At 57.4% G+C, this 24,427-nt stretch overlaps 8 protein-coding genes across 8 annotated transcripts; 5 read left to right on the top strand and 3 right to left on the bottom strand.

The window, feature by feature from the left end:
- Positions 1-298: 298 nt before the first annotated feature.
- Positions 299-1,156, bottom strand: ColSpa_10114 (DSC E3 ubiquitin ligase complex subunit 2; the record flags this gene model as incomplete). Its single annotated transcript, XM_049276326.1, has 2 exons — positions 299-847; positions 902-1,156. 2 exons carry the CDS (start codon positions 1,154-1,156, stop codon positions 299-301), a joined length of 804 nt encoding a protein of 267 aa, XP_049132283.1.
- A 973-nt stretch (positions 1,157-2,129) lies between these two features.
- On the top strand, positions 2,130-3,318 carry ColSpa_10115 (dehydrodolichyl diphosphate synthase complex subunit SPAC4D7.04c; the record flags this gene model as incomplete). Its single annotated transcript, XM_049276327.1, has 3 exons — positions 2,130-2,351; positions 2,408-2,667; positions 2,715-3,318. 3 exons carry the CDS (start codon positions 2,130-2,132, stop codon positions 3,316-3,318), a joined length of 1,086 nt encoding a protein of 361 aa, XP_049132284.1.
- A 931-nt stretch (positions 3,319-4,249) lies between these two features.
- ColSpa_10116 (transcriptional regulatory protein pro1) lies at positions 4,250-6,530 on the top strand (the record flags this gene model as incomplete). The annotated part of the gene is made up of 3 exons (XM_049276328.1): positions 4,250-5,442; positions 5,509-6,356; positions 6,409-6,530. The coding sequence occupies 3 exons, from the start codon at positions 4,250-4,252 to the stop codon at positions 6,528-6,530; spliced, it is 2,163 nt and encodes a 720-aa protein (XP_049132285.1).
- Positions 6,531-11,607: 5,077 nt separating this feature from the next.
- Positions 11,608-13,474, top strand: ColSpa_10117 (F-box protein YLR352W; the record flags this gene model as incomplete). Its single annotated transcript, XM_049276329.1, has 2 exons — positions 11,608-12,052; positions 12,108-13,474. 2 exons carry the CDS (start codon positions 11,608-11,610, stop codon positions 13,472-13,474), a joined length of 1,812 nt encoding a protein of 603 aa, XP_049132286.1.
- An 899-nt stretch (positions 13,475-14,373) lies between these two features.
- On the top strand, positions 14,374-15,581 carry ColSpa_10118 (uncharacterized protein; the record flags this gene model as incomplete). The annotated part of the gene is made up of 2 exons (XM_049276330.1): positions 14,374-14,393; positions 14,543-15,581. The coding sequence occupies 2 exons, from the start codon at positions 14,374-14,376 to the stop codon at positions 15,579-15,581; spliced, it is 1,059 nt and encodes a 352-aa protein (XP_049132287.1).
- A 664-nt stretch (positions 15,582-16,245) lies between these two features.
- Positions 16,246-18,131, bottom strand: ColSpa_10119 (GRIP domain-containing protein C119.12; the record flags this gene model as incomplete). The annotated part of the gene is made up of 4 exons (XM_049276331.1): positions 16,246-16,648; positions 16,705-17,810; positions 17,871-17,998; positions 18,083-18,131. The coding sequence occupies 4 exons, from the start codon at positions 18,129-18,131 to the stop codon at positions 16,246-16,248; spliced, it is 1,686 nt and encodes a 561-aa protein (XP_049132288.1).
- Positions 18,132-19,296: 1,165 nt separating this feature from the next.
- On the bottom strand, positions 19,297-20,568 carry ColSpa_10120 (putative RNA-binding proteinc; the record flags this gene model as incomplete). The annotated part of the gene is made up of 3 exons (XM_049276332.1): positions 19,297-20,273; positions 20,329-20,481; positions 20,538-20,568. 3 exons carry the CDS (start codon positions 20,566-20,568, stop codon positions 19,297-19,299), a joined length of 1,161 nt encoding a protein of 386 aa, XP_049132289.1.
- Positions 20,569-23,438: 2,870 nt separating this feature from the next.
- On the top strand, positions 23,439-23,684 carry ColSpa_10121 (uncharacterized protein; the record flags this gene model as incomplete). The annotated part of the gene is made up of 1 exon (XM_049276333.1): positions 23,439-23,684. The coding sequence occupies one exon, from the start codon at positions 23,439-23,441 to the stop codon at positions 23,682-23,684; it is 246 nt and encodes an 81-aa protein (XP_049132290.1).
- Between the last annotated feature and the right edge of the window lie 743 nt (positions 23,685-24,427).

The following is a 24,427-nucleotide window of genomic DNA, read 5'->3' on the forward strand; positions in this document are numbered from 1 at the left end:
GGGCCACTTTTGACGTGCGAACGGGTTCGTCGGGTTCTTGTGTGGAAAAGATCATCTTGTATAATTCAATAGATCGAGTACATCCGATTGGGCTCATCACTTTCCAGGTGGCGTGCTGGGTAATTGTCCAAGGATGTACCGTTCAGAGGCCACGCAAGGCCGATTCCTGAACGTTTTACCGTCCTGTTTCAAGGCCCAGTGAGGTTTTTCAAAGTTAAAGCTGTCTGGTTCGATGTTCATAGCACATCTGGAAACGGTTGTTGTGAACGACTAGATCACGAACGACTGTCTGTCTATCTCAGTCCTCACGCCTGTCTTGACCGGCCGGTCTTCTCCGTCCAGCGTCTCCATCAGCCTGTCCCTGCGCACCAGATGCGGTGGCAGATGAGCCCTCGCCTTCCAACCGCCGCCTAAGGCCCTCAAATTCGCTCCGTCTTCTCTGCGTCCTGACACCAACCATCCATCCTGGGAGGCGCCATTTCGTCACTGCTCCTGGTAACAAGTCGTTCCTCCATGAGTATCCCACAACCCAACCGATGACAGCTCCAAGCAATGAGCCCGGCCATTGGAAGAGGGCCAGCTGCAACGCGAGGGCATAGCGGTATGACTTATCCGAGAAGGTCAAACCAACAAACTGGTCGTTCGTAGGTGGTGCTGATGACGCTGCGACGCGGTATCGGTAGACGTGTGGGATCACAGCATGGTACTGCGCGAGTATCGCGAAAATAATTGGTGTTGGCCCGGCAGGCATGTAGTTGAACAGACCGGCCGTCAGTGGACGCAGGACGAGGGATAGGAAGACGGGAGGTATGATTGCGGTGAAGAGCGCGGATACAGCTACGAATGACTATGGAGGTGTCGGTGTCAGTGTTGCTCAATCCAGTACGTCGATCTAACTCACAGCATATTTCCTCGACCCCCATATCTGTTCAATGACCCTCAACTGGTAGAGGGTCATTGAAGCAAATAGCACCTCACTCGAGTTGGTACAGCATAGCTGATATGCTAGAAGGCGCCAGATTTGATGATACCGCCAAAGATGGGTATCGACAACAATGTAGAAGTAATGCTTGACGTCTAGCAGGCTGGCTGCAATGGAGCTCGTCACCAAGCCAAGAACGAGAGTGCGCGTCACTGGCGCATTCGTAAAGGACATCTTCGTAATTGGGAGGGCTATCTCATTGTGTTTCGTTGTGCCCGTTGTCTGGAAAGCGACAGCACTCGATCGGAGGATGGTCGATCCCTTGAGTCGAGAAGCCTCGTCTAGCTCGATCGGGGTGCCCCTTGCTGCGGGGTGTCTCTTCTGCAAGTACTTGGGACTTGGGTAAACCGTGTTCTAGGTATTGGGGTTGCGCAAGTTGGCGGCGTAGTTAGAGTGGCCTGGCAGAGTCGAGAAAGCAAGGCGCGGTCGGAGGACCGTTGATGCCAGGTGGTTTCTTCGGCCGTCGTCGGATCGAATCCACTCGAAGCTTGAAGCAGTAGGCGCAGGTATGCACTTGTGCACCCCAAGTATCTAGTGTGTGTGTGTCCCTGTCCAAAGAAAGCCCGGTGGACCGGACCGGTGCTCCCTGCCAGGTGGACATTGGGGAATGGCCCCAGCCTCAAGACCTTACATCGACGCCACAGTAGGGTCGCGCCAATCACGTTCCGTAGAAAGAATCCCACTCACTCGGTCTTCTCATGCAATGACGAGGCTGGCGGGCTGAGTGTGGCTTTCCCACCCGCTCGATCCCCGGATTCCCATTCGCCCAACGAATTGCTCGGCGGCATCCCACCCTTGCTTCCCTTGAGTAACCCTGTCACGACGTATTTCTGTGAGGCGCAGAGCTCTGGGCACACGCCGCCGCCCTCGCCGCTACTGCCGTTACTCCAGTCTCCCAAGCTTCTGCTGGCCCGAATGTGAGATCAAGGCGGGTACTGTCCAACTTGCCAACAGATGCTGACGCGCCATCACATACTGACACTGCTTATTTCTTGTTCTCTTTTGTAACTGCTCTGGCAGCTTTCCCGGCTTTCCGTACAAAATCCATTACTTTTCTTTCGAACACGTCTTTTCTCAACACACGGTGCGGCGCCCTCTATAACTTTCCTTGCGTAAAACGTCGCGCCGTAGTCACACCAAGAACAGCATGTCGGAAATATTCATCAACCACATTACGCGGTGGCTTTTCAGCTCCCCACCGGCCGAATGGGCGATTAACCAACTTCGTGAGCTCCTCATTGGCGCCCTGAAGCAGGGCCCAGTCCCTCAACATGTCGCATTCGAGATGGACGGCAATAGGCGGTATGCTCGCGGCAAGAAGATGGAGACAATCGAAGGCCACCACCACGGTTTCGAGGCTCTGGCAAGGGTGCGTCATCCCGCAGCTGCTCCTGACCGACGCGTTCGCTAACCGATAGAGTCCAGGTTCTCGAGATCTGCTACAAATGCGGCGTCAAAGTGGTAACCGTTTACGCCTTCAGCATAGAAAACTTCAACCGCCCACAATATGAGGTCGATGGGCTTATGCAGCTGGCCAAGGTGAAGCTGGAGCAGTTGACGAAACACGGAGATATCCTGGATCGATACGGCGCGGCGGTTCGTGTGCTCGGCCAAAGAGACCTGATCCGCAAGGACGTTCTTGAGGTTGTTGACCGAGCGGTCGAGATGACCAAGTACAACAAGCGGTAAGCCAGGCGCATGCGGTCCTTTGGGCAAGCCAAGCTGACTGAAGTAGCAACGTCTTGAACATCTGCTTCCCGTACACTGCGAGAGAAGAAATGACAACGGCCATGCGATCCACGGTGCAGGAGTATATGATGCCTCCAGGCCCCAAATTCACGCCCTTCCCGGCTGCTCGTATCTCGCAGAAGATAATGTCGAAGCAGCTGGATCGTCGAGAACCCCTCCCCACCATTCGCGACACATCGCCCTCTCCCTCTGCGCGATCAGACGGTGATGATGGTGCGTCGTCGTCGACTACTCTTCCACCCGACTCACCCTCGCCGCCGAGCCACCGTCCTGGTTCCGCAGGCGGGCACCGCCTGAAGAACCCGGAGACCATTACGGCTGAGACGTTGAACAACCACATGTACACTGCCGGGAACCCGCCGTTGGACATCTTCGTCAGGACTAGTGGTGTGGAGAGACTCAGCGACTTTATGCTGTGGCAGTGCCACCAGGACACTCACATTTTCTTCCTGAAGTGTCTCTGGCCAGACTTTGATCTGCAGCACTTCCTGCCGGTGCTCTTGGAGTGGCAATGGAGGCAGAAGAAGCAGATCGAAACCGACGAGCGTCCGAGACGAGCGGCCGCAAAAGCACGGAAGCTTGCTTAAGACCGAGGCGGTAAACCGTTCAGTCGGGTTTGTTTTCATGGGCAGGCGTTTGTCATTTTCGTCATAGTGTTATGCGCAAAACAACGGCCTCGGACTTTTTTGTCCATGGTTGTGCTGTTGGGTGGAGGAGGCCGGAATTGATACCACGAGAGTGTGTTTGTACCCATATTGATATCCATCAAATTCGATTGCTGTAATAGAGCGGGATCCGTTATGCAAGAAGAGTGAAAAGAGAGACGTTTGCAAGACGAAGTTGCAATTACGTGACTTTAACTGGTTACAATCGATAGGGAGGCTTTGGAATGAATACGGCCCATTAAGAAGCGCTCTCAGTAGTTTATCAGGCTGTGGCGCAACGGCGATAAGATGCCGAAGAATGACGACAGTTCATGTGGCTGTCTCCGTTGCGCGCACACATATCGGAAGGGATTTGAGTGGGTGAAGCTGGCAGCATACCGGTACTGATTTTCGCTGGTTAGTGTGGCTGGAGACAGGCACAGCGCGGTACGGGCCTCACAGGTTCAGGTGAGCTTACTGGGGCCTCAGGCCCAAACTACTCACTGGGGTGAACGGATGGGGGACACTCGCCAGCCGGTCTTCCTCCGCCCGCGGCAGATACACTGAGGTCCCCCAAAAGTGCGTCGGATGGATGATGGAAGATCCCGAGGCGTTCTCTTTGGATTTTCCTCGCGCACTCCCCTCTCCCACGCCCGCCATTCTGCACCTCCCAAGTTACCTTACTATAACGATGAGAATGCCCTAAGACTCTCTAGCAATCGCCTCGAATTGTGCAAGCCTCGTCTTTTCGCGAGACGAGAACTCTTCAGATTTTACCCGTCCGTCACTCTCGGTACTTCGTCGCTACGCCAGGTCTTCGCTTCCTCTCCTCACGACTTTGCACCTCTTGCGCGACACGCCGGTTGAAGTCGCGATGAAGTCTGCCAAAGCAGCGTCCGGGGACACTCCGTCGAGTAGGAGGTCCCAGCCTGTCCGACAGACACGTACCAACCCGCCGCGCGTCTCCTCTGGCCTTCGTGGATCAGCCAACGGGCGGGACTCTCTTGCTGGCGGCACCGCCTCCGACCAGCCGATCGACATCTACCCTGCGATAACCTACTTCTCCGATGCCATTGCAGCTCTCCCGAAGGAGCTCGTCCGACACTTTACCCTGCTGAAAGAGGTCGATGCCAAAATCTTCGCTCCCGAAGATGCGCTCTTCAAGCTCGTCGACGCCGCCATGAACGCTCCCCCTCCCCAGCCCCGACCGACGAACGATGCGTCCAGCAGTGTCGCGCCTGCGTCAGCTCCGATGAGTGCGCAGAATAGTTCCAGTGGAGGTACTATCAGCGGCCCAGCCCCCCCTCCTGCTCCCTCGACCGATGGCTCGTACACGACGTCCATTTACGACCCCAGCAACTTTCCTAGGAGACAGCTGTTTCGACAGACAGCTTATAAGATCCAGGAGATGCTCGGGTCACTGGAAGAGAAGAATCATGTCATCTCGACTGCCAACGACGCTCTCCAGAAACAGCTCGCCCGAATTGACGACGTCTGGCCGCACGTTGAGAACGAGTTCAGCGACGAGGCGAAGTGGGGGAGCACCTCACATTGGGCATACCCCGAGAACAGAGCCGCTACTAAGGCAGCACACACCGAGCGTTCACGGCGCGAGGGTGCCGCTGCCATTTCTGCCGCTGCCCAGCAGCTCGCAGAGGAAGCCGCTGCTCGGAGCGAATCAAGGAAGCAAGCTGTTCAGGCGAAGAAGAGCCAGAAGACAGTGCCTCAGGAATCGGACTTTGATGACGCCGAAGGCCGCAACAAGCCAGAAACAGGCAAGAAAGGTCATGGAGGTGGCAAAGCGCGCAAAGCGGCGGAGACCGCCGCCAGCGTAGGCTTGGGCATCTCAACAAATGGCACCACGAACGGAACGGCACCGCAACCCAAGAGACGCAAGGTCGAGAAGACGCCTAGCGGAAACAACGTGACGGAACGGGCCATGAGCACCGTCTTCGGAGCTACTGCGTCAAAGGCGAAGACTACAAGCCCCAGGGAAACCCCCGCGCCAGACGGCGGCCCGAAGAAGCGAAAGGCCCTGCCGACTGGTACCGGGCAGGCTAAGAAAAGGTATGTCACCCCCGGGCGTTTGCCTTTGGATCGTTTGACGTCGGTTGCTGACTTCCGAATCAACAGCAAAAATGGAGCCGCCGGTATGTCCCCATCGGTTGCTTCGTCCCCTGTAATGAGCACCTTTCCCGACCCCGTGTTACCACGCGGGTCTCCCGCGCCGACTATTACCCCGGTGCCTCCTGCTCCCAAACCTCCCACTGCTTCACGGGCCAAGCAGAGTACGACGCAAGCGGCGGTAGATGGCGGCAAGCAGTCTCGGCCGCCATCATCTGCGTCGACCAAGCCAAACGGAGCCGTCCCACCACCGACGCCCGAGGCTGCGCCCTTGGCGCCTTTGCCAAAGCCTGTTGTCGAGGCCAAGCCGGCCGCCAAGGAGCCTTCCGTGCCGCCTGCGCCGGAACCCGCGAAAAAGGAGCCTGAACCAGTCGAGGCGACGGTCAAACCAAGTATACCTGTGGTGAAGCAAAAGAAGGAGACACCGAAACCCGAGGAACCAGAGACGCCCGCCGAGCATACACCGGTGCCTCAGACGATCACCGCGGCCACAGTGACGAAGAGCGGACGGGCCAGTAAACCATCGACGCCAGCGATGGCTACGTTTCAGGAGGCAGCAAGACCAAAGTCGGCCCGCAACACAGACGGCAATAGCACGAGCAAGCGGAAGAAGAACCACATAGTCACAAACAGCAAGGCTACCAAGACGGCAGACCAGACCGAGGACAGCGAGGATATCGAAGACGCGGAAACCCAAGCCGGCAAACGCAGCTATGACTACACAGAAGACGAGCCTACGTATTGCTACTGCACCAGCGTGAGCTACGGCGAGATGGTAGCCTGCGATGCAAACAACTGCGAGCGGGAGTGGTTCCATCTCAACTGTGTGGGCCTCAAGGTAGCCCCCAAGGGAAGCTGTAAGCTTGTTTCCACCACATCTTGAAGAGTAGAGGCTAACTGTTGGCGTAGCGAAATGGTACTGCGAAGAGTGTCTGCAGCGTTTTTCGAAGCAAGGCAAGAAGCTGAGCCACAAGTACAACGTGCTACCGGACTCCCTGAATATGCGCAAGCAACGAGCCCCCCCGTACTGAGTGGGCCGGGTCGAGCCAACACGCAAGTGGCGTCTAGGGATAGCGGCGAACACGAATGTCCTTTAGAAAAGTGGTGTCCCACGTTATATACGGCGTTGGCTTCATTTGGCCATTTGGCCATTTGGCATGGAAGTTGATACAATGCGGTTTTGTCCACTCCTGGATACCTGAGCATCAGGATCGCGGGGTAAATCGACGAGGGGGCAGCGGTACATACCACCAGGCTGCCCCCTTGGGAAATGGAGTAACAGTACATACTGCCGGGACGGCAGAGGGCGTGTGGTGTTCCTTGAAGGGTTCAGCTGGGCGGCGGCGATCTGGCCCGTCATCTGGCCCGTCGTGTGGAAGAGCCTCCCCCCCGTGGGCGGCGGGGGATGAATATTGTCTGACTACCCCTTTTGTTTTTCTTTTGCGTGTCCCTAATCGGGATAGGTGGGCATCTAATCGGGAGCTAGAGCTCGAGCAGCACAAACGTTTCCATTAAATGAGAATTGCATGTCATGACTACTAGGAGATGGGGAAGTGTCTCCCCCCCACCTTCCTCTTCCGCACTCCTGCCTCATCGGACGGCTCTCGTTTGGGCTTTATGCCGTGGTTCCCCGGTGCTTGGGCCTGGCGGGTTTCAACTTGGGAATTCCGCGGAAGCTGTGCCGGCCATTGGAGATGAAGCTCCTGGGGACCAAAGTGGCGGAGGAAGGTTCAGTGGCTTACATGAGTTCGCCAAACATGCCTGCGCCTGGCGGTGAAGATATGGGAAAGGCGAATAGGAAGAGAGGGAAAAGGGGGCGAGCTTCGCAGGTTCGTGGGATCTGAATACGGTGACGGCCCGCTGGGGTCTAAAAGCCCCTCCCCAAGGCTTCTACGGTAGAAAGAATGGACAGGCAAGATGAGAGAGTATTCTTGGCGAGTGGTTGGGGCCGTCGTGCGTTAGAGTAGTCTCAGTGCAAGAGGGGTTCGGTCCCGACTGTTTTGAACGAGCTGAGCTGGGGTCGGTAGGGGTTTCCGGAGTGAAGGTTTGCGGTGACGGGGACCCTCTCACCCTCCCCCCCCCGTTTTTTTTATCAACCCTTGCCTCCTTGCTAGGTTGGGAAAAGGAGGGTGTGCGGATGAGCCGCCCTTGATGCGTGGCCTGGAAATGGGTTGGGTGTATATGAAGCTTGGGGGGAGGGGGCAAAAAAAAGGAAGACGTCTGAGGCTAAAAAGTCGTATGAGTTGCTTTCCTATCCGAGTTGGGCATGGGTTATTAGGACAGAGACACTGGGCCGGACTGGGCCTTTTTGAGGGGAAAACCTGGGGTAGGTTTGGCGGATTGTGAGTGGTTGAGCGGGGAAAAGGGGGCTTTATCTATTTGTTGTCGCTGGATGGTGGTGGGACAAACCCGAGTGGTTTGGTCGGTCACGTTGGAGACAAACCGCGCTACATTAGATCTACCATCGCAGGACAGGGCAGGCAGGGAGTTGCTCGTTGCCTTGCCATGCTCGTTGGCAAATATTTGCGAGACACACACACACACACATACACACCCACCAGGTATGTGAGTTTGATGAGACTAGGTCAGGCACGTTCGTGTATTGGGGGACGCAGGCTATGGTTTAGCGGATGCCGGCGCGCCGGTGACTTCGTTGGGTATTTCGTGCGCGTGACCCTGAGGGGGGCTGTTACTATGACTAAACCGCGAAGCAACCATGACGGGGTCGGGCAGGTCACGAGAAGGACGACGGGCTGGGTGCAAGGGTCTGGCAGACGTGGTGGACATGGCGCCACTAGGAGGCATTGACGGGGACGTTTCTCAGCTATTGACTACTACAGGGCGGTTGTGTCGGCGCTGAACGGAATCCTCGAGTCTCGCAAGTCAGAATCGCTTGATGGTTGAGAGCTGTTTGCGTACAATAACACTCCGTCCAGGATAATGGGAATAGAAAGGGTGCGAGGGACGCATAAGAGCCCAGAGAATGCTAGGCCCGGTACCGACAGGGTGGCACGAGGCGGCTGGCCTCGGGCTATCACATTTTTTTCTTCATACTGAAATTTTTTCTTCTCCTTCTGTTTGATTTTTCGGGTGGTGGATAATCTGGGGCAATACTACGCGGCCCCCATCGAAGTGCAGGTTTGTCCTCGAGTTCGAACCCACCCAACCGGAGATCCGCCAGGGGTGCTAGGATCCTCCCGTTCAAGGTCCGAGAGTGCAGTGAGTACAACAGGAAGCGGGCTCGGTGTTGCTGTCCAGGCCTTGCAAGGAGTCGTCCGGGCTTCTCGGCTGCATGTTTGCAGATGCAGCTTGGAGCGAGGGGTCGAAACTGCGTTGTGCCAAGTTGCATGAGAGAAGGAGAGTGTCTTGACTGACCCAACGCCCTTTACATGGACGGCATGTCGTAGTTGCTCGCCCTACGCTCGGGAACACCCCTTCCAGTAGACAGGTCGACCCCGTTCCCAGCTCGGAACCCTTTGTTGCCGCTTCAGACCCAACATTGTTTGCCTGGACGTGTCTTCTGCGCACAGCCCGACTTGCTACATAGTACTCTCGCCTCGTTCGGTAGAGGTCAGATGACTGCTGGATGAGGTGGCTGGATCCCATGGTTCCCGGTCCAAGCAGGTTGGATGCCAAGCATGCCATCGCCTCGCCTTGCTCCCTCAGTATGCCCAATCTTTCAATACTCGGATTCGCGGTATTGGCATCTCGCCATCGCGGTCACAGGGACGGGAATTAGTCAGGTCGGGCGGTCCATCCGACGACCGGAACGGACGTCTCGGGTGCGGCACCGGCCTTGTCGGGCTGGGTGTTGTAAAGCGACATCGCAGTGCCCAGTCACCAACTAGCTCGGTGTTTGGGACATGGGGACTGGGCAATGCCAGCGCCGAGCCGAGATGTCCATGACGGACGTGTTGGTGTGTGGGCGAGAGAGACTATGTGAAAGACCACCTCGGCCTCTGGAGATCAGGACATGTCGTCGGCGATCTCGAGGCTTGAGCTCGCATATGCAGCATGCCGATTTGCTTTTTACTCGTATGCACGTACGGAGGCTGCTCACACGGTTTGTCATTGAAATGGTGCAATTGGAAGGGAGCGCAACTGCAACAGTACGTTGCGGAAAGTACTTTTTCTGGGCTTAGGTAATTTCGGTCTTACAGGCATGTCCCATTGCGCAACGTGACTCAACCTATTGGAGGGAGACTGACAGAGGCTGCAAAAAGAGAGAAAGGAAAAAAGGTCTCGGCGCCGTGCTGCGAAAAGTTTTCTCCAGTTTCCATTTGTCGTCGCTTGTATCCATTACGTTTCTGAACCGCACTTCTTCGCCTCATCTGATCACCTTCCCAAAGCCAAGCTTTTCCGACACCAACCAAGCAAGCACGGTAAGCCTGTTCAGCGTCCAGCCCAGCGCAGCCAACGGCCCCGGCGCTGCGCTGTCGCCAGCATTCTCGTTGGTTCTCCGCAGTCGTAATTCTCTGATGGTGGAATTCGATCGTCCTGGGCTACCAAGAATACCTCCGTGACCCCTTGAACACGGCCTCGGGTCTGGGTCCCCATTCTCTCTCGACAAGCAATCCATCTATTCCGTTATGCCTTGCCCAGCCGCACCTTCGGTTGCCTATAGCACGGCGTTTTAGTCGCCCGTCATCGTCTGCACTTGACCTGAGTTGTCTGACTGTTTTTTGGGCTGCTGAGGTACGGCCTCCTCCGATGGTTGGGAATGGCCATGACTACATTCGGTCAGACAAACGGCCTGTCCGGGGAGCATTGGACGAGCGGCGACGAAGATGGCCATTCCCGGACACATACTGCGCATCATTCGTTTGATCATTGAGCAAACCTCAGCAATGATGCTGTGGTTCTATGCTCACTGCCCACTGGCCCAACTCGACACACCCATGACATTCTCATTACCAAATGCCCGTCCAATGGTTGGTTGCCCGCCTGCTTTCGTGTGTCGGCAGCACTTTCTTTCTCCTGTCGCGGCTCGCCCATCTGGCATCCCCAACGTGGTGTCTGTCCCTGGACCCGACCCCGGGAAGGGGAAGGGACCACGTACGGACATCGTCTACCGTCCGTGAGCACGAGGGAAGCATGTCACCTGGGGGCGTGGTGGTTGGTCTTGCCTGGTGTACACCACCGCGCCGTGTCATGTATTGACAAGGCTCCGCCTCCATCTGGACGAAGCTCTGGATGCTCATGTGACGAGGCAGGTCTCCATTCCTTTGTTTCCATTACCCAATTTTTGGCCAAGAGCAACTCTTTGCCTCTTTACCTTGCTATATTAATCTGCGGGCCGCTCACACACGCGCCCGGCTACTAACGCCAGTTACAAGCCACTCCTCCGTATGACGAGCGTCCACAACTGCCTCTTGCGATACACACCCAGTCACAGTCCATCCACCACCATCCAGCCCAGTTGCGATCTGTCGTCCATCTTTGCCCCTGGTCCTTCTGAGTCTCACGCCCGGTCCATATACATCGTCTCTGGCTCTCCCCCCCTTTGCTATATCACCTCAACGATTGCGAAGAGCACGTCTTGTCTTGTGCCACGCACACCCTTCCCCAATCCCTATTCCCCGTCTCGAACTACTTCCCCGAGTTCCTCGTCTCGGTCTAGTATCCTCACAAACGGTTGAGGTTGGACCACCTGAACACGCCAAACCACCATCTTCCCCGCATCGCCATAACTTCCTCTTACCTAAAAGCCCCGGTCTTTGACTAATAGAAAAGACTCTTCTGGCTTTGCTCTGTTGACGGTCTCGGGCCCCCGGCCTTGGGTGTATTTTCCTTTGCGACTCACACAGTTTCTGCGCATTACCATACGACTACCACCTAGCATCTGCCGCCCTCCTCCTTCCCCCCTTAGCGAGTCCAGGGCCAGGCAAACAAGACAAAGACACAAACGTATGTGCGTTTGGTTGTGTGTCGTGCAAACAATTGAAACAGCAAGCGCAGCGACCCGCGGACCTTCAAGGTCAAAGTAAAGTTCCCGCAGCAATGGCAGCTCCGCGACCTTTCCAACCACAAACCTCGTCCCAGGACCACACCCCCCCGGGCGCTCCTCCGACAGGCCACAACCAATTCCAGACTCAGACCAAATACAAAATGGACAGCCCGGAGCCGCACCGACCTGCGACCCCCGAGAAGAATGGCAGGTCCTCCTTCTCATCCATCCGTGAGAACGACTCCGACCTGGCCCAAACCTTCACCTCCTCCAAGATCTCTTCCTACGCGCAGAAAGCAACCGCCGTGTTCGACGACTCCTCCGCCTCACCCTCGCCAATTGCCTCCCCTACCCTCGAGATGGGCGAAGTCCAGTTCATGCCTCCTGTCACTCTGCCCAGCAGCAAGCTCCATGGCGGCTGGTACCCCGCCTCCAGCTTCAAGGGATGGAAACAGATCAATGTCAAGGGCAAGACGGCGAGCAGGAGCTTCAGCGACCTCCAGGCCTTGCACATGGCATGGAGCACTCCCCCGGCCTTGCCCAAGGGCGAGAACAAGCTCAGCAATGGCCGCGCACCTATGGAGAAGCTCCCCCTCGAGATGCTCGGTAAGTCACTGACTATTATGTTGTTCGAGACCTCACACCTCTAACACGGGCATAGGGTCCATCATTGAGCTACTCGTTCTCGATATCCCCCCGCCATACGGTACTGCGCGCCGTAACGTCGACCTGATGTCGCTGCTGTTGACCTCTAGGACGATTCATGCCGCAACCCTCAACACCCTGTACAAGCACATCACGATCCCTCACTCGAGGATCTTCCGCAAGTTCCTGTCCAACATCACAACGCACTCTGCCTTGGGTACGATTGTGCGGCGTATCGATTTCAGCCACTTCAACAACGCGACCCTGTTCGAGTCTGCCAGCGAGCGCAAGGGCACTCGGAACCTGACGGCGGAGACGTTGGTGCAATGCTTGGAGTTGACACCGCACCTCCAGGAGTTTCTGGCCATGGAGCACATCGACGACGACCTCGGCGCCGAGGTGCTGCAAAAGCTCTTCTTCGATATGCCCCGGCTGCAAGCGTTGGACTTTGCTGGGTGCACCTCGCCCGCGTTCAAGAACTCGTTCGCATCCCTGGTGGCAATGGACTGGCCCGAGAGGCTCTCCATCACGCGCCTGTCGTTCCACAAGTGCCTGACACTGCCGTCGGCGCTGTTCGAGGAGATTCTGCCGCGACTGACCAACGTTACGCACCTGGACCTTGCCCAGACCAAGATCACGGACCGAGCGTTGCAGTCCATTCCGAAGACGGCCAAGATCACCCACTTGAACATTGCCAAGTGCACGCTGCTCACGGCGCCCAATGTTATCGACTTCCTGGCGACCCATCCGGCGGTCAAGAACCTGGTCTACCTGAGTGTGGCCACCGACGCTCGGAGCCACCAGCTCTTGGATGTGGATGACGTCTCGCAGCTCATCCCTGTGCTGCCCAAGACGCTCAAGTCGCTGAGCCTGAAGGGTAGCCGCATGGACGACGCGCACATTGAGCTGCTGCGGCCGCTGACCAAGCACCTCGAGGAGCTGGCCGTCGGGCGCAACATGGATGTCAATGCCGCTGCTAAGCTGCTCGAGCCGGCGGACGAGAAGAAGGAAGAGGAGCCCCACACGGTGCGGTACCTCGACCTGTCGGACCTCTGGGGCAACGAGCTGGACATTGTTGACCTCTTCTCGAGCCGAAACTCGCTGCTAAGACCGAGCTTGGTGCCACTCGAGGTGGTGGAGATCTCGGAGCAGTCGTTCAAGAGCCTATCTCGGAACAGAACGCTGGAGCGCATCGGCTGGTCCCTGCAGGAGATCGGAAGCCGATGCTGGATGGTCCGACTGCAGGACCATCGTAAGGACCAGGACCGCGGTTACCGATGGTGGAAGATGGGCGCCGACAACTGGGGCATGCGCAAGATCCCTGTCGCGCGCGCCGAGGTCGGCGGCATGTACGGGTCCTTTATGTTTGGCCGCAAGCTCTGATTACACACAACGACCGCACTTAGTGTCTGGGGCGGCACAGCATTTCATGACGCATCGGTAAAAGCGACGGCGAGCATTAGCATTGTTTGCTTTCCTGGTGTTTTGTGGTTTTTTTCTTTCTTTCTTCTTCCAGGACTTTTCGGTTTTTCAGCTTAACAGCTTTTCATTACTCATCGGGCGGCGTTTGGGATACCAAAACCAAAAAGTACTTTGTTTCGCGGATTTCGGAGTGGAACCATGGCGCCGGTCAAGACAAACTCGGAGCTGCGACGGGCAAAAAAATAGGATTTGACGGCCTCTTCAATATCAATACAGAAGGAGAGAAAGGGAAAGAGAAGTGTTGCGAGCAGCGACGATGAACGACTGGTTTTGCTGTACGTTATTTACGAGAAGTAGCATAAACCCTAATCCTTATACTGAACGCGCTGTGCCAATGGGATACCCGTGATAGCTTCTAACGCTGCTTCCATGTTGTCGCAAACCCCAAAGGAGACAGAAGCTTCCCCCTCGTACCTGCAGGGGCCTACATCATCGTGCCGTCACCCCGAACCATGGGGGACCAGCATACCCCTGCTCCGGAAACAGCTCCTGAGTTCAGTCGCCTGGGAAATCTCACCTTAGGTAAGCCGTGCCACGCTTCTTGGCGGGAAACTCAACTCATCTATCCCACCCATTCCCTGTGTCGTGTCCTTGGGTTCGTTAGCTAGCCTTACGCGCTGACCTCCCGAAAAAAGGGACAACTTTAAAAAAAAAAAAAGACAGCTTGTCAGTCTTATCGACATACAGCTCAAGGACAACCGTCTTCCCTCTCCCAAAAGAGCCTTTTCTTACAAACTCTCGATCCCGTGTACGGCTGGGTCTCCACGACCTAGTCGTCGTCGTCTTCGTCGTCGCCCATCATGGCCTTTGGCTGGGCAGAGTAAGTAGTAGCCACATGTCCCCCTGCTACCCCAACTACATCATCGCCCCGATCCCCCCCGATCCCCCTCGACATCACCACCAACCAAGCCACACGCACACAGACGTCGTGAGTTGAACGAAGCTAACCGCGCCCCGGCTCGCACCCAGAATCCGCTCCCTCCTCCTCGTCTTCGGCCCAATCCTCCTACCCAAAGCAATCTCCGCCTACAAGTCGATCCGCGATGCGTCCCGGTACAGCGGCGAGCCCGTTGCGCTGCCGCCCCGGGTCGCCCGCGCGCTCGCCGTCCTGACGGGCATCGTCCTCGTCTACCTCGCCAAGTCCCTCCCGCCGTTCGCGCCCGAGAACGTCTTCGCCCTCACCCAGTCCCGCCTGCAGATCCCCGTCGACGTGCTCTTCACGCGCCTCTCGTCCCTGCGGCCCGACGGCCTCCTGTCAGCGGCCGACGAGCGCCTCCGCGCCCGCTTCGTCAGCCTCGAGTCCCGCCTGCTGTACCTGCACCTCGGCCCAGACGCCCTCGCCGACTGCCCCTTTTGCAAGTCCGAGGACCCAAAGTCCTTCTTCTACTACGCCCTGCCGGCCATCGTCCTCCCGCACCTCATCAACCTCATCATCCTCGCCGCCGTCACCTCGGGCTCGCTCACCGGCCGCGACGGCGCGCGCTGGCGCTCCCACGCGACCGTGGCCGCCGTCGTCCTCGCCGTCGCCGACGCGAGCCTCGTCAACTCGTACGACCACTCGGCCAACTCGGCAGCCCTGCGCCTCCAGGACCTCGACTTTTTCTACTGGAAGGCCCGCGCGCTGCGCCACGTCGGCCTGGCGGTCCTCGACGCCGGCGTCGGCGCGCTGCTGTTCCTGAGCGCCACGCGGCGCGCCTTTGTGCTGCCGCCCTCGCCCGCCGAGCGCATCGAGGCCGGCAACCGCACGCTGACGACGGTCAAGAGCAAGCTCAGCGCGCTCGGCATCGTCAAGAACACCACCCTCCGCGACGAGGAGCTACGCGCCCGCAGCCAGGCCTACTGGCTGCGCGAGGGCCAGATGGTGCGCGAGGCCATGGAGGAGCGCGAGGTCGTCGAGAGCGTCAACGACGCCCTCGAGAACCGCATCAACATTCGCCAGGTCACGGCCGACGCCGAAATGTACACCGAGGGCGTCTTCCGGCTGCCGGACGAGATGGCCCAGTCTTAGACTGCGGGGTGCGACGACAGGGGGGGGTTTCCGTTTTTGGAGGTTAAGATGGAAGAAGCGTGCTACCACTTCTACACAATTGAAGTTTTGAAGCAGAACACAAGCAGACCAACCAGCCCTCTGCCGTACCGCGTGCCATCGGGGTGAAAGAGAGCAACTCACGAGTGAATGCGCGACCCGGAAGAGAAACAATGTTTGCTTTAATACGCCTCTAGGGCTGGTAATCTGTCACAAAGTATTTCCCGGCCATCCATCCATCCATCCATCCATCCCGCCCGTGTCCCTTCATTTCCCACCCCGTAGTCCTGGCGCATCCCGTCTTTGCGTTTATACCAAGAGGGGGGAGGGGGTTCCCGTTTCTTATTCTTTTTTTTCTGTATAGCAAAGCGACGATGAAACAATGCTGGACGCTCTCGACTCGCCCTGAATGCCTCTCTGGTCCCTGTGCCCGCGCGAGCGCTCTCGCCAACGCCAGTGTGAATTCTTTCTTCAATATATAAACATGTTTTGTTCAGGGAAGAGTGTGAGGAGATGAGGAACTCTGGTTCACCCGGCCTCCCGCACGCTGACCTCCCCACGGGGCCACCGGCACTGGAGCACTTCCGGCGTTGACACTGGAGAGAGCTCACTGGTCCGACGACGCCCCGTACCACGACGGCCTCCACTATGCGCCGCCCCGGGTGTCGGGCCTCGTCGGACCCGTCGCCGCGCTGCTGCCGCTGTCCTTGCGGTCGCGCGGCGGGCCGCCGCCAGCCTGGTCGAGCCCCTCCTCGGCGCTGCGCTCGAGGAAGCCCGCCCACAGGTCTGCGAGAGACTCCTTGTTGGCCGACGTGGGCGTCTCGGAGAAGAAGTCGGCGCTCAGCGACGGCGTGCTGGGCGTGCGGTGGAAGGGAGAGGCCGGGAGGCGCAGGTTGTTGTTGGAAGTGCCGGGGCGGGCCAGGCCGGCCTGCTCGCGCTGCTCGTCGGTCCAGTTGAGGTAGCCGGCCATGACTTGCAGGATCTGGAAGCGCTTGGGGTCGGAGCGGTCCAGCATGAGGAAATGCAGGAGGTGGTTCGTCACGACTTGTCTAGAAAAAGGGGTCAGTGGCCTGCTGGCAGAATACAACGACAGAATGGGACGCACCTGTCGACGTTGTCCTCGGGTTTCGTCTTCTTCAGGTATCGGAGGGCCTTAGTCAGATGGTCGTTGAGCACAATCGCCTCGTGCCGCAGCTTGCCAATCAGGAGGTTCTTCTCCTTGACCTCCTTCTCAAACGGCGCCGTCCTCTCGAGCTCCTTGGTGAGGTTCTCCTTGGCCGCCTCGGCCTCGGTGGCTCGGGAATCCGCTTCCTGCACGAGCTTCTTCATCGCCTGGAGCTGCTCCTCCGACGTCTCGACCATCTCCCGCAGCTCCCTCTTGCGCGCGTCCTGGATCTCGCGCAGGGCTTTTTGCAGGCTGTCGATGACCTGCGAGTGTTGATCCCGTTCGGACGCGGCGCTCTCGTAGCCGTCCCGGAGGTTGGCAACCTGCTCCTCCAACTCCGATACCTTCTCGGCCAGGCTCTCCTTGACGGAGCGCTCCTCCATGGCGATGACCTCCCACTCGCCCATGGCGTTCGTTGTCGTCTCCACCTCCTCCTTGAGGCTGGCGACGAGCCTCGTCAGCTCCTCGCGCTCCTTGACCCAGTTCTGCTGGGACAGGTTGCTGCGGCTGCGCAGGCTCGTCGCCTCCCGCGAGGTGTCCTGGAGCTCCTCCTTGAGCTTGGCCACCTCCTCCTCGGACGCCTTCGCGTCATTCTGCAGCTCTTCGTTCTGGGATTCGAGCTCTTCGATGCGCTCCTTGGCCTCTTCCAGCTCGGCGCGGTCGCGCTTGAGTCGCTCGCCGAGCGTCGACTTGAGGTGGTTGACGCGCTCGAGGAGGGCCTGGTAGCTCTCCTCCGCCTGCTCCTTGGCCGTCGAGGTCTCCTCCAGTTCCGACTTGAGCTGCGTGACGGTCTCGCTATGTGTCTCCTGGATGGTTTCTAGTTGCTTCCGCAGTTGTTCGACCTCTGAGCGCAGCGCCTCTCGTTCTTTTGTTAGGGCGTCCAGCTTTGCCGTGGCATCGGGGCCGGCGGCCTGCTGTTCTGGGGCCGGCTTGTCTATCGGTGGGTTCGCATGTCCATTGCTGGTCGGTCGCTCGGTGTGGCCATTGGATGTTGTGTCTTTCTCCGTTGGCTCGTCGGCGCCGGCTTCTTCTATGGGTGCAGAGGCCTGCGATGGTAGTTAGACACCTGCGCAGTGGAGATGGCAGGGGGATCAAGGGAGTGTTACCTGCACCGGGGTTTCCGGTTCATCATCGCCATCCTCAGCATTGTCTGGCTGAGGGTCTGCGCTGTCCGTCTCTATAGGTTCCTTGGGCTTGTTTGCAATCTTCTTCTTCTTGCCGCCCTTCTTCTTCCCTGCAGGTGGTGGCCGTCTGCGTTAGCCCATTCCATCGCGCCATTTGTGGGTTTTTGGGGGGGGGTGGGATTCAATCGGCGAACCTGAAGATGCGTTTTGAACCGGATCAGTAGAGGGAGCGGCGGCCGACATGGTGACTTCTCAGATGCATCGGGAGGTGCGTATAGCCCTTTGAGCTGGTGGGCGGGGACAGGAAGCTCCAAATGGTCGAGGGTCGTTGGGGAGGATTGCGAGATGTCGACAGTTTGTACCTGGCGGGTTTGCATGTACTTACACCACGTAAGCTGGGTTCGCAAATTAGCGAGCGTGTTCACTTCCCACGCGGAAGGTGCTGCTCCCCAGTCCAGGTCCCCCACACTGGTCAAAGAGCTCCACAAAACGCGCCGATAGCGATAAGTGGTGGCTAAGATGCAGCGGGCATGGCGCTTAACTGCTAGGTGCGCGAGTGCCACAGGTTAACGGCGCTCTTTGAACTTCAGCTACCAAAGGGTCGATTCAAAACCAGTCTTCAATTGTATGATTTCAATTGATAGTATTTCAATATCCTACCAAGAGAGTACACAGTCTTTTATTGAATTGACACGGTGTTCCGAGCACAGGATCACCATATGAAACGGCGGCCTCAGCAGAAGGTCAACTGACTAACACGAGCCATACTTTGTGAATTTGAGGCCGTCTTAGCGACTCGATCTAGCCTGAGCAGCGAAGGAAAAGACAGCCAATGACATATGTGTCTAGAACCATCATCCATCATCGCCTCTGGAGTCGTCAGATGACCTTATACGAGCTGCATGAGCATGACAGAGGGATACGACATCTCCATGGTCCAGTACGAGATGCAAGGTGCGCCGCCAACTGGCGCAGGCCATGGCCAGGCGGCGGGCCTAGGCAGCTTAGTCAGTCTTATCTTATCGGCCAACGACTTCAAGAAGCGTCGGCTCCGTCTGGAAATTTTTCCCTTTCCTCTTTTCTTCTTCACATATTTTCCCCTTCGCTGAAATATCACTAGAGCAAGCGCAATCTCCATTGACTTGTTCACTTTTTGACGCTGAAGTAGACCGATATCCGCCTTTTATAATCCCGGTGCTTGCCCAAATTCTCTCGAATTTCAGATGGGTGCGACGGGTTCGCTATGCGCGTACATGCTCATCCTTGATTATATATATAATACCACCCATGTTTTGATTTGACTTGACTCCTGAGCGACAAACCGCAGTAGAATACCCTATGCAGAACAAGAATTTTTTTGGTAGACAGAGAGAAACACTTCGTGACGAGGGGATATCATTAAAGAGCTTTAGGCCTTGGACTTTCTCCGGCCACCCTTCTTCGCCTTGCCCTTGGCCGATTTGGGCGTCTCAGCCTCCGCGGGTACCTCCGCAGCAGCAGCCTCCTCCACAGGCTTCTCCTCGACCGGTGCGGCCTCGATTGCCTTGGGCTCCTCGGGAGCGTCGACTGCCATCGGCTCCGGGGCCGGCGCGACGGCCTCCTTCAGCTTAGGGGCCTCGAATTCATAGCCAATCTCCTTGAGCTTCTCGGCGCGCTCCAGCCTCTTCTTCTCCTCCTTGGACACCTTGTGAGTCCAGCCCGACTCCGTGCGGGGCTTCGCAATCTCGCCAGCGGCGATCTTGTTCCACGGGATCTTCTTGAAGCGCTTGTTGGCGCCCTTCCAGACGTCCTCGTGCAGCTGGTCGCGGGGAACGGTCTTGACCTTGAGGATGTGGCCGAACAGGAGGTAGCTGTCCATGGTCTTGGAGACGATGTCGGCCGTGCTCTCCTCGGCGAACTCGATGAAGGCGTAGTGCTTGCTGGCACCCGTCTTCTTGTTGCGCGCCAATCTCAGACGGCTGATGGGGCCGAATTGTGAAAAGTAACCCTTCAGCTCGTGCTCGTAGAAACCGTGGGGCAGTCTCGAAATGAAGACGACGCCGGGCTCTTCCTTCTTGCCGTTCGTCAACTGCTTCTGCTTCTTGGCGTGCTTCGGGACCTTGCCAACGTCCATGCCCTCCTTGAACGTTCCCTTGTCTGCGGGCGCGTTCTCGGCGTCGGAGTCGAGGCCGGCGGCGAGAGCCTGAATGTCGGCGTCAACCTCCTCGTCCGAGTTGCCGGCATCGTCCAGGGCGACAACAGACTCCTCAGCAACCTCGGCGGTCTCAGCGGTCTCGGGCTCGGCCTCCTCGACGGGTTCGGGTTTCGACTTCTTCGACTTCGCGTTCGCCTTGACGGGCTTCTGCTTCTTCGCGGCGACGGGCGATGCCTGAGCCTCCTCGGGAGCTGTATATGGCGCTTGTCAGCCAAGGTGCGAGTGCGGCATTGGGTCAATCCATACCTTTGCGCTTGGGAGCCTTGTCGACCTTCTCGACCTTCTCGACCTTCTCGACCTTGGTGGTCTTCTTGGTCACCTTCTCAGGCTCGACCTTCTCGACCTTCTCGACCTTGGCGGTCTTCTTCGCCGCAGGCTTCTCGGCCGCAGCCGTGGCCGCTATCACAAAGAATTAGTTACCGGTATAGGAGTCATGCAGCATGAAAAAAGCTTACATCTGGTTCTTTTTCTCAATTCGGGGGCCATTTTTGCGATTTTGTTCTGGCACTGTTGTCGGTCCCTGGGAAAATCAATCGTCTCCACACGATCGAGTACGGTCGCGAAAGCAAAAAAATAAAAATTTCCCCGATTCTGCCGTCGAGATATGGAGGCGGTGAGGCCAGGACCCCGCTAACGCACTGCTCCCAACTGCCCGAGCCAGCGACTTTTTAGCGGGGCATCGGTGCTGAAAGAGCGACGGAGCCGTCCTCTCCCAGCAGTGCAGGCGCTAACCTTAATTGTTAACTGGCTGATATTGACTGCAGGAACTCACCTCACCTGCACTCAATGAGCGGCACCCTCATGTTAAAGGTGTTGATACCTGCCTCTTCCAACGACGACGACAACTTGAGCTGATAACCCAATAGCGACAACGACTGTGAACTTTATTCCTTGGTCAGCACTCTCTAGTCTCATTCAGGTTCAAAGACAGCCCTCAATCTTACACTTACCGACACCGGGGTCACAACGATCCTCAACAAGCAGCACGAGAAACCTGGAGCTGATCGGAACACCAGGTCGCATAACGGAATCCAATCAACCGCAATCAGCCCTTCCTTAACAAACGGCGTCGCCGACAGTACTCGGAATAACCTCTCTCCCACAGCCTTGAAGGTTCGACAAACACCTCCAAGTCCCACAGCCTTACATACACTACCCTCTCATCACTGCAGCATTTCTCCTTTTGACAGCGCGAGGTTCTCAGCAAACATCGCTATCCTTGCCTGAGGACTCTTCTGTCACCACAAACATACTAGGACCTTGAGTCTGCACCGCCATCATTGTCCCGATTTTCTCAGACACGTGCTTCTCCCCCAAGGAGGCTCGAGCTCAACAGCATGGCTGACCACAGCATGGAAATGACGCATGCTGAGATGTGGGATGACTCCGCCCTCATAGACTCGTGGAACGAGGCCTTAGACGAGTACAAGGTGAGTGGTCCTCGGCGTCTCAGAACGGACGACGGTTCCCCTCGTGGAGCAGTGGCTGATCATCTCGGCAGAAGTATCACAGCATCCACGCCAAAGGAGGCAAGCTAGAAGACGGTGATCTTCAGGGGAATTCGGAACCCCAGTATGGCTCACCCTATCCTTTGAACATTTTGAAAGTTCGCCCAAGAATAGCCTCTAACATGTCATGATCGCCGCAGGACCGTTGACGCGCAAACGGTGGCGGTCGATCAGCCAGAGATCATAGACGACGCTGAGGGAGCCAACAAAACAAAGGAGGCGGGCAGCAGCACGGATGTAAAACAACCCATCGGCCCCAGAGGAAATCCAGGCCGATCAGAAAAGCTTGGCTCATCCGTTATGCATCTTGTTCGCGTCCACTGACGTGTTCCTTGTTCGCTCCAGGTCCAGACAAACCCAAGCAGCGTGCCCATCGCAAAGGCAATTCCGGGTCACGGCGGCAGCGGCCCAGGTCCTGCGACAATGGGCCCGCAGAGCCTTCTCGGCACAGGTATGAAAACGCTCCCGGCGGCCCAATGTTGGGACGACAGTGACCGTCGTCTCTCGGGGGATAGAATTATGAGGAAGCCAAGACTGACGACGGCGCCTCTGGGCTTGCAGTTCAAGACGAGAGCCTAAAGAGACTCTTGATGTCTTGGTACTACGCCGGATACTATACCGGGCTATACGAAGGACAGCAGCAGCAACAGTCAAAGTAAGCCCGGCGAGAACCGCGACATCGGGGCTGAGCGGCCTTCTGGGGCCTGTAACTAGGAAGCAAAGTTGTGTGGGGAATGGGGTGAGGTCGACCGTCCTGAGGAGCGGCTACAAGAGAGTTTATCTGATCGACGTGCGGGAGGGCGAGTTCTGTAACACGATCTGTTCCATCGTCCGATGATGCAACGGCGCCACACCGTTCCTTGTCTGAGATTCGCCGTGGCATGTGTCACACGAACGACAGGAGCGCAGTGGCAGCCCAGCAAGCGTCTTTTTTGGATTGCCGTACTGCCCGGTGTTCTCTGCGCGTGCTGGCCTTGGGACGGGGAGATTGGAATGTGGCCCCAGTCGGGGTCGGGCGAACTTGGGTTGGCGGGACCCGGTGCAACCTTGTGGCTTGCGACAGGAATTTTCAGCGGAATTTAGCGCGCCTCTCGTCCACCAACCCAAGAGTTCGTTTGGTTTCACCGTTGAACGGGTCTAGGCTTGGGTGTTTCTCCTCTCGCAGCAGCCCCGGCGCTCTACAAGCGATGTCGGGATTTTCAATGCGCTTCTGCTGCAAATCGGGGATTGAGGCCAGGCGAGGCGAGGCTGTATGCATGGGCAAGAGCGGACCAAGACCCGACAAGATAACAGCGCGGGCGACACAGAAGAGATGACACCGTCTAGCGCAGGGCCGCCAAGAACCTTGGGTATGATGAGGCCGGGGGAGTAGTTGAGATGAAATTTTTTTTGAATTCCAATTCCTTGTAGGGTCCCGATCGAAACAAGTCGCGAGGCACTGGGATAGAAACGCGGAGCTGCAGGTGTGCCCACCGATCCGCGACCTCGAACAGTTCAAGGTCCAGTTCTCGGGTGTGCGTTGGAACCCGGGTCCGCGTGTTGTGCGAGGAATGGCTGACTGTTTGGTGCATATGTGATGTGATGTTTCTCGGCGGATGATGTACTGTCGAGCAAACCGCATATGCACAGCGCTGCCATTCCTCTTTTTGTCAAGGTAGGCCATTCGTCCTGGACCGGCCCACCACTCATTAGCGATGCACGAGATGGTGCGGAGATCCTCCGGTCCGGAATAGTCATTCTCGTCGGAACCAGACGTCCATCCCATGCTGCAGACAGTGGTGGTCCACGCAGGGCCCGGGTCTGACGGGATTGGGAATTAGGTTGGGCTTGACAGGAGGCTGATGCGCCATGCCCGGCCAGCGCCTGAGCCAGGCTGCAACGCTGTCGACGTCAGGCCTTTCCACGACTCACCGAGCCCCAGAGCCCGCGCCGAGAGCCGGGAAGACCGGCATGGCGGTCGCCAGTAACATGAAAGTACCACGGAAGGCTGCGCGCGGCGTCTCGGCGTTGGGCGACTCTGCGACCTGGATCCGGAGGAAGGAAATTAGGTTGATGCGATGGCAGTGCTGGAAAGACAGCCAGCCGACAGTCTAGGGCGCCGTTGGACAGCCGGGCCCGTGGCAGGGATCTTGGCTCTCTTTATTCTCCGTTTTCTTTTGGCAGGCAGATACGTGGTATCCGGTATCACTAGAGGGATGGGAGGGGCAGAGGCCGACCGGCTAGCCGGGTTGAAGCTTCATGCTGGAATCTTGGGCGAGCCGGGCACACGGATGTAGGTACGAGGGATTTGGGATGGCAGAGTTGCTGTTGCAGTGGTGCGGCCGCTGACAGTGGGCGGCTAGATGAGCAAAGTTGTGACAAAAAAAAAGTAAAAAACAAGTCTGGATGACGAGTGACATTGGATCGGACCGTATGCTTGCGATTGGTGGTTGCGATCAACTCAAGAGTGTGGGTGGGTGTGGGTTTGGGTTTGGGTTGGGTTTGGCGACTGCCACCGCCACACTCGTCTCTGCGACTCTTGGGGCTTCTTGGTAAGGTGGACCGGGAAGAGACTCGTCCGTGATTGCGACCAAAAGGTGAAGCGGGAAGGCAGCAAGTGAGCACGAGGTGGTACCTTGGCACATGAAGGAGAAGGACGGGGGAGAGGGACGGGGGTGGGCCTGTTTCACCGTCCTCATAGGCTTGTTTGAGGCGACTGCACGCCCAGCATCAAGGTGTTTTGGTATACTGGCCCGTCTGGGTCGTGTGTGTGCGATGCCTTGCTATCCGTGCCGGCCAATGCCGGGTTCAGTGACCAGAAGGGATGAAAGAACGGTACGGTGCGTTTGTGTGATGGC

The sequence above is a fragment of the Colletotrichum spaethianum genome (genome assembly GCF_022836535.1).
Source record: "Colletotrichum spaethianum MAFF 239500 DNA, contig33, whole genome shotgun sequence".
Classification (NCBI taxonomy): domain Eukaryota; kingdom Fungi; phylum Ascomycota; class Sordariomycetes; order Glomerellales; family Glomerellaceae; genus Colletotrichum; species Colletotrichum spaethianum.